Source organism: Sipha flava, unplaced genomic scaffold (genome assembly GCF_003268045.1).
Source record: "Sipha flava isolate LNK unplaced genomic scaffold, YSA_version1 374_pilon_pilon, whole genome shotgun sequence".
Taxonomy (NCBI): domain Eukaryota; kingdom Metazoa; phylum Arthropoda; class Insecta; order Hemiptera; family Aphididae; genus Sipha; species Sipha flava.
Window position 1 is genome coordinate 43,361 of NW_020273081.1, and position 14,562 is coordinate 57,922.

At 35.7% G+C, this 14,562-nt stretch overlaps 1 protein-coding gene across 1 annotated transcript; it reads right to left on the bottom strand.

The window, feature by feature from the left end:
- Positions 1–10,909: 10,909 nt before the first annotated feature.
- LOC112688075 (protein GVQW3-like) lies at positions 10,910–11,371 on the bottom strand. Its single transcript, XM_025561090.1, has 2 exons — positions 11,149–11,371; positions 10,910–11,064 (listed from the first exon to the last, which is right to left on the bottom strand). The coding sequence occupies exons 1-2, from the start codon at positions 11,369–11,371 to the stop codon at positions 10,910–10,912; spliced, it is 378 nt and encodes a 125-aa protein (XP_025416875.1).
- Between the last annotated feature and the right edge of the window lie 3,191 nt (positions 11,372–14,562).

Consider the following 14,562-nt stretch of genomic DNA (forward strand, 5'->3'; position numbering starts at 1 on the left):
CCTCAGGAATGCTAACGGCCTTAAACAAAAAGAACCAGAACTATTAAACTTTCTTTTAGACAATCAAATTGATGTAGCTCTTATCACTGAAACCCACTATACAAACAATTCTAAACATTTCTTTCCTGGCTACAATGTTTATAGTACCAATCACCCCGATGGGACGTCTCATGCTGGCTCCGCTATCTTAATATCATCTTCAATCCAACATTATGCCCTACCGTGCTTTCAATTCCCCTCTATCCAAGCAACAAACGTTTCAATTTCAATAAATCATATTCCTATAATTATCTCGGCAGTCTACTGTCCTCCTCGGCCAAGTATATCACAGTTACTTCTAAATCAATTTTTATCCTCATTAGGTCGCACCTTCATAGCTGGTGGTGATTTTAATGCCAAACACCTATTATGGGGTAGTCGTGTTGAAAACCCCAGAGGTCGTATTTTCTTCAATTCCATACAAATGAACAAGCTCTCAGTCATTTCCCCCCTCTGGTCCAACAAACTGGCCAACTTATCAAAACAGACAACCTGATTTACTTGACTTTTTTATAACGTCAATCCCAAACCATATAAATCACAGCATTCAAAATGTATGTGATCTGTCTTCTGACCACTCTCCAGTCCTGCTAAACATCATGAATCCTCCAATTCTTATTCCTCCTTGTCCCTCCCTTTCCAAAGGTCCAGTCAACTGGGACCTTTTTTCCACGTCGTTAGTAAACAATACAAACTTAAAAATTTCACTTAAGTCTTGCAACGAAATAGAATCCGCAGCTCAAAATTTAGTCAGCTCAATCCAATCAGCAGTCTATGAGTGTTCATATCCTCCTAACCCAAATTGTCACCCTAAATCCAAACTCAACGATTATCTTTTACCCCCTGATATAAAAGCTTTAATTGCTGAAAAACGCAGGACACGCTTCCGATGGCAAAGATCTAGACTACCTTCCGATAAATCAACCCTCAATAATCTGTCAAATACCATCAAAAAATTAATCCAAATATATAAAAACGATCTTTTTGACAAAAAATTTAAACTTCTAAATACTCATGATGGATCTTTATGGAAAACCACGAAAAGCTTCCTCAAATTAAAAAAATTCTCTAAACCCATTAAAAAAGCCGACGGTTCGCTTGCATGTTCAGATCTTGAGAAAGCAAATCTTTTTGGGGAATACCTCTCAAATATTTTCACACCTCACCAAAACATTCTTCCTAATACCGCTCATTTAGATAAAATAAATACATTTATTGATGCTCCATTACCTATGTCTCGTCCCATCAATCATGTCTCTCCGAATGAAATTTCTAATATTATACAAAGGTTAAAGCCCAACAAATCCCCTGGGCATGACTTGACAAAACCGCAACCCTTTGTGATCGTTTCAAACCGATTTCCGACGGTTCGGAGAACCTGGTTAGAGTCTGGTCGCGATAACGCGGTTTATATGTTATTTATAGATGTTGCGGTTGTTATGCATATGATTATAGTTTGATCATAAATGTATATATAATAAACTAATATAATATAGTAAAGATATATAAAAAGATATATAAGATATATAAAGATATCTTGTAATCGGAATTATTAAATATGAGTCAATATGGTATACATGTTAACATTTCAATAAATTTAAAAAATAAATATAAGAGCTTACGTAGGGTTTTCCATTTATAATGACATACAATTCTGAACTCATGCATCTCAATCAGCGAGTAATCTACCCGTTTAGTGGTGTATATCATATTAATATGTTATTTTTATTTACTCGGGTACACGTACTGTGGATTGACGCAAGATTTAATTACTGAACTGAAACTTATGAAAAATTATCAAAATGCTATGCAACTAAATGGTGCTACTATTGAATATGTTTTATGAATGGATTGATTGGTTGAAAACTTCTGGAAATTCCACTGTATATACTTGTGTTTTTAAAACTTTAAAAATGTTTTAAATCATACCTGTAACCAGCTGTACATGTGAACGCGTTTTTTCAAAATGAACTGCTGTAAAAAACTAATTACGTAGTACAATGGGCCAAGAACGTTTGGAGTCATTATTACTACTTTTTACGGAACAAGAAATGGTATCAAAGGTAGATTTAAATGCAGTAATAAATGAGTTCAATAGTATGGGTAATAGACTAATGTAAATGTCTCTCTAAGTACATAAAATACTTATATAACTTCTATCTATGTCATTCATAATTATTATATTCGTTATCCTTTATTTTAATTAACTTGTACCTGTATGATATAAAGTATTGGAAAAAAAAACTTTTAACTATATTATATTATAATTTATAATTATTATTATTATTATTACTATTATATTATAAACTATGTAAGATAATATAGGATGTGTGTTGATATTAAATAGGTATATATAATTTAGATGTGTTGTATTTATAAAATGGTTGACTAAAGGGCCGATGATAATATATGGGCACTACCGGCTTTTAGAGTCTGTACACGCCTATGATTAACGCCAATGCAGTTTGCCGGAAAAAAATACGACGACTCGAAAGTTTTTATTGAAAATTGTGAATCGGTATTCCGTAATTCTAGTATTCCGCAATCCAAATGGGTACGATTGATACAGGACCAGTTAAGCGACACCGCTGCTACGTGGGACGAATTTTTAATTGAATTCGCGGACCGTTGGGACAGCCCGGCTATTCGGTCGCAGTTGATGGCGGAGGTAATGTCCGTGCGCCAGCGACCAGAGCAATCCCTAACAGATTTTTGTATTCACAAATATAATTTGTCTAGGCGTATTAGGCTACAACTTCCGGAGACGGACATTGTCGAAATAGTGTGTAGTCTTGCTCGTGATGAGTTTGTTTCACTTGTTCGACTCGCGAACCCGCGTACGTTCCGTGATCTCCGATGTGTGGCAAAACAATTGGTCGGACTACGGTGGGTGGTTACCGCCGCTCCGGACAAAACCGCCGCGAAGAAATCGCCACCGGCAGGGAGGACCCAAAGACACCCAACCACCTAGAAAGGAGGTGGTGTGTTATGAGTGCGGGGGGCCACATTATGCAAACGTTTGCGAAAATCGCGCAAAGAAATCGAACTCTAGCGATGCGATTAGGGAAACGACCGACGGGCCGAAAAAAAGTCCGAAAAGTCGACCCGAAAATAATTTCCGGCCACCCCAACCTCCCCAAAAATGTTTTTCAATTAGGTTCCAAAATTCCGACTAAATCTGACCAAGATAATTCATCGGTAGGAACGAGCAATATTTCATGTCGAAAATCACGCCGAACTTCTATCCCAAACTCACTGACATTGGTAGTGACTGACCAAGGAACATATACACCATGTAGGGAGAGGGAGAGCAAAGGGAGGGAATTTTCAACAGAAATTTGCAAATTTGAAAACATTTCTAATGTGGACCAGGACATTGTGCCTGTAAACATTTTCCGTCGGAGGAACACCATATTGTACCAGATAGTCATTTCACTGACGTAGAGGTCTATACTGGGGCCGACATAGGGGTTAAAAATTTTTCCGATTACACCCCCACCACCGTCACATCACTTGGAGAGGGTTGTCCGGGGGTGGATGTATATTGTCCCGAACAGTTCGGTGAACAATTGCCAACCCGGTTACCAACCTCCAGTCTATTCGGTTCCGATAGTTTAAAATTCGCGCCGTCGAAATCTATGAATACGAATTTAGATACGAAAATTTCTTTAAACCCGAGTACAACTACCGTTCCACCGGGACATTGTATGGGTGTGATACCAACACCTGCGGTCGAGTTAGAATTTTCGAGTGGTTTCGTGACTGCGTTACTGGACTCCCAGGCAGTAAAGTCTTACGTGAAGCCCTGGGTTGTAGATAAATATGGCACATACTGTTCAAAAACCACTGCTGTGGTAAGGTTAGCGGACGATCGCACAATTACTGCCGTAATTACTCAAACTCTGGAAAGGGAATTTTTTGCGAGATTTGGATACCCTCGAGTGCTACTAAGCGATAATGGCCCTCAGTTTACCTCGGACGTGTGGACAAGTGCACTTTACTGATGGGGGGTGGGTGGGTTGACTACCCCAGTATACCACCCGAGAGCCAATCCGGTAGAAAGACGTAATCAGGAACTGAAAAAGGGCCTGCGGGCACTTCTGGTGAACGATAATCATCGTTAATGGGACCAGAAACTTCCATCGGTTCTATTTACATTGCGCAACTGGAAGAACGACAGGACCGGCGTTTCACCGTCATTTTTGGTGTTTGGACACGAAACTAAAAGTCCGGGAGATTGGGCACTAACCGTGAGGTCTGATAGTACACCGTGGGTTCCGGCAACATCAGACACAAACACGGGTGCCAAAAAATCGAAGGGGAACCGGCGTTTATTTGCCGACGGGGACCAGGTTTTTGTTGAGGCACACCCTTTCTCCAAGGCCGATTAGGGTTTCCACGCGGGCTTCGCCGCGAAGTGGACGGATCCCATAACACTTAAGGAAAAACTGGGGGAAGGGGTTTTCTGGACGGATCAGAACCCACCACGCAAGGTGCAAGTCTCCAGTTTGAAACCCTCGCACACGAACTGATATTCGTTCCGCAGTCGGCCAAGTCATACAAAAACAAAGAAGAAAAAAAAGGGTATTGTGGTAGTATCACAGTTGGTTTTTACTATATTTTTCTTTCTTTTGTTTTATTAATAAATGGTTGTTCTTCCATAGATGTCACGCGAAGGGGAACCACCCGCGGAACAAAAGGACAACCGCTGGGGTTCGAGCAGGACACACCTAAGGTCGAGCTTGGAGGACTTAGTTTGGCAGACCACCTCCCAAGTCGACCTACTCCGACAGACGAGAGAAACGCTTGTCGGGCTGGGGGCGGTTTTCCCGCCGGACACACAGCCGGGTTTACGGTGCAGCAAATCGGCGAAGTGGACACGGCGGTACTGCGGGCCGATCCCCGTTTGTGGGCGGCATACGAGAGGGGATGGCGCGGGCAGCTCCGGACCAACCACCAGTACCGACGGACCACCGGCCCGTATCGGGTCCAGTCCGCCACGTGCAGCGGACGGTCCGAAGGATGACAGCGGCTTCTACGGCGAAGCCTCAACCTCGGCCGATATGCCAATCGCGACCAGTGTCCGTGCGGCAGACTCAAAAACAGCGGCGGAAGAAAACGCCCGCCACACAGTCACGTCCAATGTTATCTACCGGCAACTTATGTGTCCAGCCACCGACCCAGCAACCACGGACACAGCCGCAGTCTTTGCAGCCGCACCCACAACCACCGGTTCCGCAACCACGTCTCCGCCCGCCGACCACTGCCACCTCCGGACCCGGCATCTGGTTTCCGCACCCCAGGCAGCAGCCGGAAAATCCAGTGGGTACGATTGCCCGGGATGGGGCCCCGAACACCGGCAAGGATGCTCGGCTGAGCCACCTCCGAGCGTTCGTGCCCCACGAACCTATGGAGGTCGGGGATGACGACATACTTGCCGACATTGAGGCCCTGTACCGAGAGTAATCCCAACAAGCGATAATCGCCAGTTCCCCATCGCAACCGTAGGTGCCCGGGGCACCCGACGGCACCATACGACTCCAAGCAAAAGGTGTCTACCAGCTTGGGGGGGATAGTTGACACGGTCGTGTCGCACGAATACCGTGCTCTCACCCGTTACACCCCTTTGCCTTGGTGTCACCATTCGTTCGATTATCAATCGGGACGCCCGTTAGATAATCGAACCAGTTTTCGGAGTCGGCGATGAGCCCCGAAGTGTTCGCGGATGGTGTGACAACAGTCGAGAACGACGGCGGCGTTTGCTTTCTACCGTCTTCGTGGGCACTTTTTTCTTTTGCAGTTTTGTCAATTGACTTTGTTTAATAGTTTTACTTAAAACTACATTTTTTTTAATATTGTTCTTTTCTTTTTTTTTTTTTGTTAAACGATATAAGAATCATTTGTTTATTTCTATTCACATTATTATTATTAATATAATAATATTACGGTTATTGTTATTATTATTTTTTTTTTTTATATAATATACGTTTCTTCTCATTTCTTTTTTTTTATATTTTGTGAAACTATATTGTGTGTTATGCAACGGGACACGTTTAACTTTCATTAACATACATCACTGAAAAGATGAGAAATAATTGAATATTAGGTTATAAAAAGCGATAGCAAATTTTATTATTTTGTATGTACTGTGATAGTTACTTAATGCACCCAAAAATTATTTATTTTACTGTAATTAAATATCAATATACTATCAAATTAATTAACAGTGTGGGTACAGACAAGAAATAAGTAAAATAATATAAATTTTAACCTAGTAGAACATATTAATTTTCTTTATTAGGTAATATTACATGGATTACATGTAATATGAATGAACATTTTTATTTTTTTTTGTAATAAAAAATCGTTAGGTAGAATAATCATAATATTATCATATCATTAATATATTGAAAAACTTATAAACTTATAAAATATAATTACAGCAAATTATATATAAAACAAATTAAAAACATAATTTTGTATCCTTTTCAATCAATACTATTTATAAATAACATTATATTTATTTTACTCGAACTCTATGGTCATCAAAAAAACATTCAATGCATTACACTTTCTGGCAAGCTGCACTCCAATAATTTGATTGTTTCGTTATTCGCTTAGCATATTTTCTTCCTCCTTGTTGTTCCATTTCTTCGTGTAGTGATCGTTGTGCAGGACACTACAATCGGTACACATTAATTATTCAACAACGTAGCACGATGTATGTTATCTTGAGTCGTTGGGTTGAGAGAAATAGGTAGATGAATAATTAAACACTGGTATATTTAAACATATAAACTTACGGTTTTTATTAATTTATCACAATAAATTAACAAACAGTTAAAAACACAAAAAATTAAAATAACAAGTTATTCTGGGCTAAGAACTATATACTCGCGGCGATGTTGCTGTAACAAAGTCCACGACGAGCAATAATTTATTAATACGGGAAATGGCCAGTATAACACTGTCTATTAGAATTACCTATCTACATCTTTATAATGCTAAATGCTCAACCCGTATTTATATGGGTTCCAATGACGTAAAAGTGGTCTATTTCTAATAATACTTTATTTTACTGTCTATTTAGCATTATTATGTTAAGACGTGAAAACTACATGTTGTTTTCACCCATGCCCTTGATTTCCTGCATGTAGGCATAGTTATTAATATGTATACTAAATTATATTAAATATTGATTATTAAATATTGATTGATAAATATGTTTAGGCTTGAGCTTACTACATTCGTAACATTTCACACACCGAGTTCTTTTTCTTAATTTAGATAGTTTGTGTTCAACTTCTTTATCGGTTTCTTCATCATCACCACACATATCTTTAACACGTTAACTGCCACGAGCCCGCCGGTGTCCAACACGAATATGTAACTCTGGAGCCACGATTTAAATAACGGGACATTACTGGTCATATGTGTAAATATGATAGTCAATTCGTAATCTTGATTATAGCGGCATATTTAGAAAAATCCGAATATTAGGAATTTAAAATAAAAATAGTTAGGTCATCGGTGATCAACTGGCGTGGTAATTATGTCTTTTTACCATGACGCCGTATTGGTCGCCGGCTACCATAATAAATATATAGCCAATTTCTTGATTATATTTTTCAATTTATAAAAAACACGTTTTATTATTGTTGTTATTATTATTATTATTATTGTTTTATTAATTGTTTATCAACTACGACGCATTCTTGTGATTACTTTTTGGTTCGCTCTGAATATTACGTGTACTATAATTATTAATTTATTATAATGGATTAAAAGCAGATCGATAATGCACTTAGCGATTCAGATTTTACATTTTCGGATGAAAGTATTGATGACAGTGATGCCAATCCTCTTTTTCAACTATCTGAAAGTGACGGTAATTCCAGTGATCACGAATCCCTTTGAAAACAACGTACTGTTGATAATGATAATATATCACCAAACTGGTATCCTGTTACAGGTAATTACCAAAAATATTTAATTTTTGAAAACGATTGCACGTTTCAATTGAATTTTTGGGAAATAATGAACCATATGACTTTTTTAAACTATTTCTTAATAACCATATACTAAACTGTATAGTATTAGAAACTAATAAAAATGCTGAACAATATTTAAAAAGTATTAGACTATCATGTAGTAGTAGATTCCGTTCATGGGAACCCATAGTATTAGAGGATATGACGGAATTTATTGGATTATTACTTTGGATGAGTGAAGTGAAATATCCGAACATTGCTGATTACTAAAGTAAAGAGGAAAGATATGAAAATAGTGTAGCTCCAAAAATAATGAGCAGAAACAAATTTGAACTGATATTGCGGTTCTGGCATTTTACCGATAATGAAACAAGTGATAAATCCGATCGTTTGTACAAAATAAGGAATATTCTTGATAAAACTAATTTCAATTTCGAAAATTTACTTACACCGGGAGAAATCATAGCTAAAGATGAGTCTATGATCCCTTTTAGAGGAAGATTCAAATTTCGACAGTACATTCCAATCAAACGACACAAGTACGGAGTTAAATTATTTAAAATATGTGATGTTAACGGTTTTACATACAAAATAATGAATTATGAAGGTAAGCAGTCTATATCTGGTCAATCGTCAGGTGAAACAATCATATTGTTGTTATGCGAAAAATATTTAGAAAAAGGTAGAACAGTTGTTATGGATAACTTTTATACCTCTGTTCCACTAGCTAAACAATTTTCGAATAAAAAAACACATTTAATAGGGTGTTGCGTCCCGCGTAGTCACACAATAAAACACATCACAAAGAGGTTCCCATAAACATCAAAAACCACAACTGGGGATAAGTTAGATTATTGTGTTTATGTGGTTATTACACTAGAGATTACAATAAGGAATTAGAATATCGAAATCACAAGCGTGGACAAGTGAAAGGGTTCACATAAACGTTTTTATGGGAAATTGAAATAAAATAGTTAATCGAAATAGTAGTGACCACATCCTGGGCATTTGCGTCAATAATTACGTCACGGTCCGGAGATAACGCACACACACTCACAATCCATAGGAAATTATCTTATTTTATTATCGTTTTCATTTACACACACACACTTGGGATATAAAAGGGACCCGAAAACAAAGGCAAATCAGACGAGTTTTGGTTATGCTGCACTGAGCACCTTCACGTCAGTGTATATTATGGTCTGGACTTAGAAATATTTAATATTATTTTTGTAAGTAAAAATTGTTAGAATTTAGATAATTTCTACAAATCCAAATTATTTGGGTTTAGAATATTTTCAAAATTGTAATTAGGATAATTTTATAAGTTTAAATAAATTAAATTATTTTAAAAAAGACTTGATTATTCCTTACTACACTTTCAACCAAGTGTTGACTGAGACGTTGACACTGAATTATCAGATCGATCGGTTGGCATGTAACAAGGAACACTTAGGAAAAACCGCCGTTAATTACCTAAGGAAATTATCACAAAAAAAATTGAAAAAGGCGAAATCTTTGGGAAAGAAGATGATAACGGGATTGTAGTGTCAAAATTTAAAGATAAAAGAGATATATTTTTACTATCTACACGTCATAAATTACATATTGTAGACACAGGAAAATAATCCAGAAAAAAAGAAAGCATTTTAAAGCCTAATGTTATTTTATTTTATAACGCAAGAAAAGCTGGTATTAATTAATCAGACCAACTCGCATCTTATTCTAGTCCAGTCAGAAAAAGTATCCGCAGGTATCACAAAGTTATGACTGAGATATTACTTAATACTAGTGTTATTAACGCTCAAATCATGTGTAGCATAAAATATAGTGATTCAAAAATGAATGTAAAACTTTTTCGTGAATCGTTAATTGCTAAAATGCTCAATCTAAAACTCACCATCCGAAAACTATCTCAACAAATGATAGTGCCTAATACTCCAAAATCAACAAGAAATCAAAGAAGATCAGCAGCACTTAAACATAAAATAGAGGAAACGGAAGAAAAGTGTCCATGAAAGAGAAAATTAAGAAACCGTTGCTCAGAGTGTTATAAGAAAATACCACAAGAATAAATATTTAGGTAATTAGATTAATTTTTGCAACTTTTAATTTTATCAACTTTATTGTTGTGTGTGGCCGTTCAATCGTAAAGATGATGATGTTTTTGGAATATTCCAAATCAAATACTCAAGCTAAATTTAACTGTTTATTGAAATTTCTCTAAGTACAGTCGTTGCCAGATAAATTGAGACGGCGGCGGCGGCGCGATAACGGAAAACCAGTGGTCCTCCGTATTTCAATATTATTACTGAAAATATATCAATAAACCAACTATTGTTACAAAAAATATTTTACGATATTAATTTCAAATCATATATTCTGATAATAATTTTTTATTTAAGAACATAAAGTAAAAATTGTAAAATAATATAATTAATATAATAATAACACATAATATTAATAATATGATGAAATAATAACAACATCTATATGCATTATTATAAACAAATATTGTTGATACGACTGAAGTGCTTGCGCGGTCAAAACACACCGGGTTAGGTTAGTTGTTCTTAGCAGTGTAGGGCAACCAGAACGGGAGAGAGAACAGAAAATTCTGCAGACAATTTTTTGCACTAAGCCGGGTTCGAACTGGTAACTGCGCGCGTCGTAGCTAACTGTGAGACCTTTGCACCACATTATCAGCGACTAGTTTGGGCTACACTTAATGAAAAGCGCCGCCGCCGCCGTCTCAATTTATCTGGCAACGACTGTACAAGTAATTTTATTACGAGGCGTGTCCAGAAAGTAAGTTCCGTTGGGCAATAAAAACATGTAAATGTGTAAATTTTATTTGAATATAAAATACATGTATTACTCTATTTTTCAACATAGTTACCACCATTATTTAAGCACTTATCATATCGAGGTACTAGTTTTTGTATCCCTTCATCATAGAAAGATGACGCCTGTGATTGTAACCATGCGCTAATAGCCTTTTTCACCTCATCATCTTCGTTGAAGTTCTGGCCACCTATAAATGATTTCATGTGTAAAATTCATGTGAACCTCCTGTTTTCATGAATTTTTTTTTCAACTTCTTGCACCAAAACATCACTAATCAAAGATGGTCGCCCAGTTCGTTCTTCATCGTGAACATTTGTACGGCCTTTTTTGAAAAGTCGCACCCATCTCCTTACCATTGAATCACTCATCGCATTTTCTCCATAAACTTCACAAATTTGACGATGAATATCAACTGGTTTGATATTCTTTGCATTTAAAAAACGAATCACAGATCGTAACTCACATGTGGCGGCATTTTCTATTAGTTTATCCATTTTAAAACACACGCCACGTGACATACGTACACTAACTAGTCACGGAATGGTTTTAAAATGTTCTAAATAAGTAAATGAAATAATTGATATAACCGTAATTAAGATAACATCGTAAACGCGATAAAAATAGAAAACGGAACTTACTTTCTGGATATACCTCGTAATTTTACAAATAAACTGGCGTGGAGGTGCTCGCTAAAACACATCTGCATAGTGGTCTATTCTCAACCCCCTTATATGCTTAGGTTCTGTGGATATCCATCTGTATGGCATTATGACTTTAATCTCCCGACTCGGACCTGGTCTGAGTAATCCGACAGGCGAGCCTTGTCAACTCGGATTCTTACATATGTCCCGTTAATTTAGTACCTTGACCTGGACCTGGTTTGAGTATTTAAAATAATCCCCATCGTCGGCAAGTTAGCCTTGTCGATTAAAGATGTCTCGGCTCGGACCTTGTTTTACGTTTAACTAATCCTCTGTTGGCCTCGTTGACTGAGTCTACTTTCGTATGTTCCATTACTTAACTGTTTTGGTATTTCTTAAAAGACGATGTGCCTTCTTGTAATTCACACCTGTATTATATTATATTACCCACTTGATTATGTGATGCTCCCATGTAATGACCTATACTGTGCATATCTGTAAAAGTCGTAAGGACCAACATGTATGTATGTCCGTAATATTATAAATGAATTAAAAACTTATAAAAACTAAATATTTATGTATTATAGAAGCGTTAAACAAAACAAAAAAAGTTATTACGTTTTGCAGTTCATATCCATCATAGCCATTCATTTGTCTATCATGTTTCTCTGATCATATATGAAGAATCAATACAATAGTTTAATATTATTTTACATTCATTAATGTACAATTGAGAATATTTTTTAAACACATTTAAAATAAAGGAATAATTTAAATTTCTGTTTTTTTCTTGTGTATACCATGGTATTATTATTAAGTAATTATGTATAATATATTTGTACGCCATCAATAAATAGAGTATATTAAATACAATAAGTTTTGAACCACAGGCAAACTAAGTGGCCCCTGAAGAATAATTTTATTTAGATCGCCGGCACCAAAATGGCTTCACTTTAATGTATCCGTATTAGGTCACGAGCGGGCTTGTGTCAGCTAACGTGTTAAATACAGTAATTATAATGAACCAATTTTGGTTTTATTTACTTTATTGTATAAACACATGGCATTTAAAACTGAAGTGTTCAGTATTATTTCAATTGCCACTTTCCTATACCATTTCATGGATTTTCTTAGTGGGCTATGGTATTAGGACCTCCGATCACATATATCAACCAAAGCTTTTCCTTTGTTATAGTCAATAACAATTTCTGGTTTTTTTTGTAGTTTGACCACGTTTATTTCTAGTTTCAATTATAATGTCGGAATGTTTAGTAGAGAGCATAAGGACATCCCTTTTGTCTTTTCACTTTAGAACAACTATAACTTGGTCAATCTGTTGCGCTATAACTTGTCCTTTTTTCAGTTTCTTTTGTACTACATCCATTGGGTTTTGTTTTCTATTGGCACTTAGTGTCCCAACTAAATGAGTATTTTGTTCCAATAGTTTATATGCTAGATTAACACTTATATACCAGTTTTCCTTATAAATTGTTCTACCAAAATTTAAATATTCATGTGTCAACTCCATAACTATTTTTGTAGAAACCTCCAACTATTGGACAGCTTCTTTACCTGCATTATTCGAAAGTCAGCTGTAAACCCATTATGTACATATAATTTGAATATTTATATACCATACCTATGTCGTTTGTTTTTTAAAAATTGTTGAAATGAAAGAGGTCTAATAAATGGTATAACAGATTCATCAATGCATAGTGACTCTTCAGGTATATATGCACGTTTATACTTGGAAATTAAAAGATCAAAAATCAATTCTCGAACTTTAAAATGTCTGGAGGACAGTCATGGTTGTTACTAACATGAAATATTCGAAATAATATTTCAAAACTCTTAACTTTCATGTACTTTGAAATTTTTGAGGAATAAATCCTTTTTTTAGCTCTATAGTTCTGAATTGTTGTGCCATTCACATAATAATACCTAAAAATCGTTTCATTTCATCAGCATTTGTTTCTTTCCAAGCATTCAGTCGCGAATGAGCACGAAGTGGAGTACTAAGTAACTGACCAGCATATCTATTAGTTTCAGCTACAATGAGATCAACTTCAGTATCCAAAAAAATTAAAAGAAATTCCCAAGGGATTCCACCATACATAGTATCATAAATATTCGGGTTAATACCTACAGTTTCTCTTGTAGGATTATAAGTGAAATTTGAATAATTAATTGTGGTATTTATAGTTCCCCAAATTGCTACGTTCTGATTTGTTTGTTGAATATTTATTGACACATCAGTTGAGCTTACCTGATCAGTTTGAATATGTTGACGACTTATCGTAGGATAAACAGCAGTTCCATCTGTTATACTTGTTTCTGAATCGCTATTTTTTTGGAGAGGTTCAATACCCAATGTATAAGTAAATTAATTTATAATTAAAAATACATAAAACAAAATAATTATTAATACTTCAAAATTGTAGTTGTAATAACTAATTAATATGTATTTAATAAATAGTTTATTAATTTAAAAAGTGGTTATTACCTCAGAAAAATAATCTTTATCGGCATCTGTCGTCAAACTCAGAAAATTCGTTTGACGAATAAACATCATCATCTGACATATTTTGTAAAAAATTATCAACTTCAAATTCATTCATTATAACAAATGGTGTAAAAATTGTGTGAAATACAAGAGAATATTTTATCAAAACGCTTAACACGTGAAAGACAACGAAAGCCACGAACAACATACTAACAACACAAACTATAGTGAGATATTTTATTTTCTGAATGATCAGTTTTATAAATAACATAATATCCATAATCGTTAAATTGTTGTTATTATATCGCACAACATTTGGGAATCCTAAACATAAACTGAAATAGTTACCATGCTAATATTAGCTTTTAGTATATTATAACATTTTGATAACTAAAAAAATATTGTGAAAATACACTTATTGGCTATGAACATCAAATATAACTCTCACCTAAAATTTAATTTATTTTAAGTAAAATTGATTCAGAATATACAGTGAAACCTCGGTATCTCGAAGTCGTAAGGGAGCAAAAAAAAATTCGAC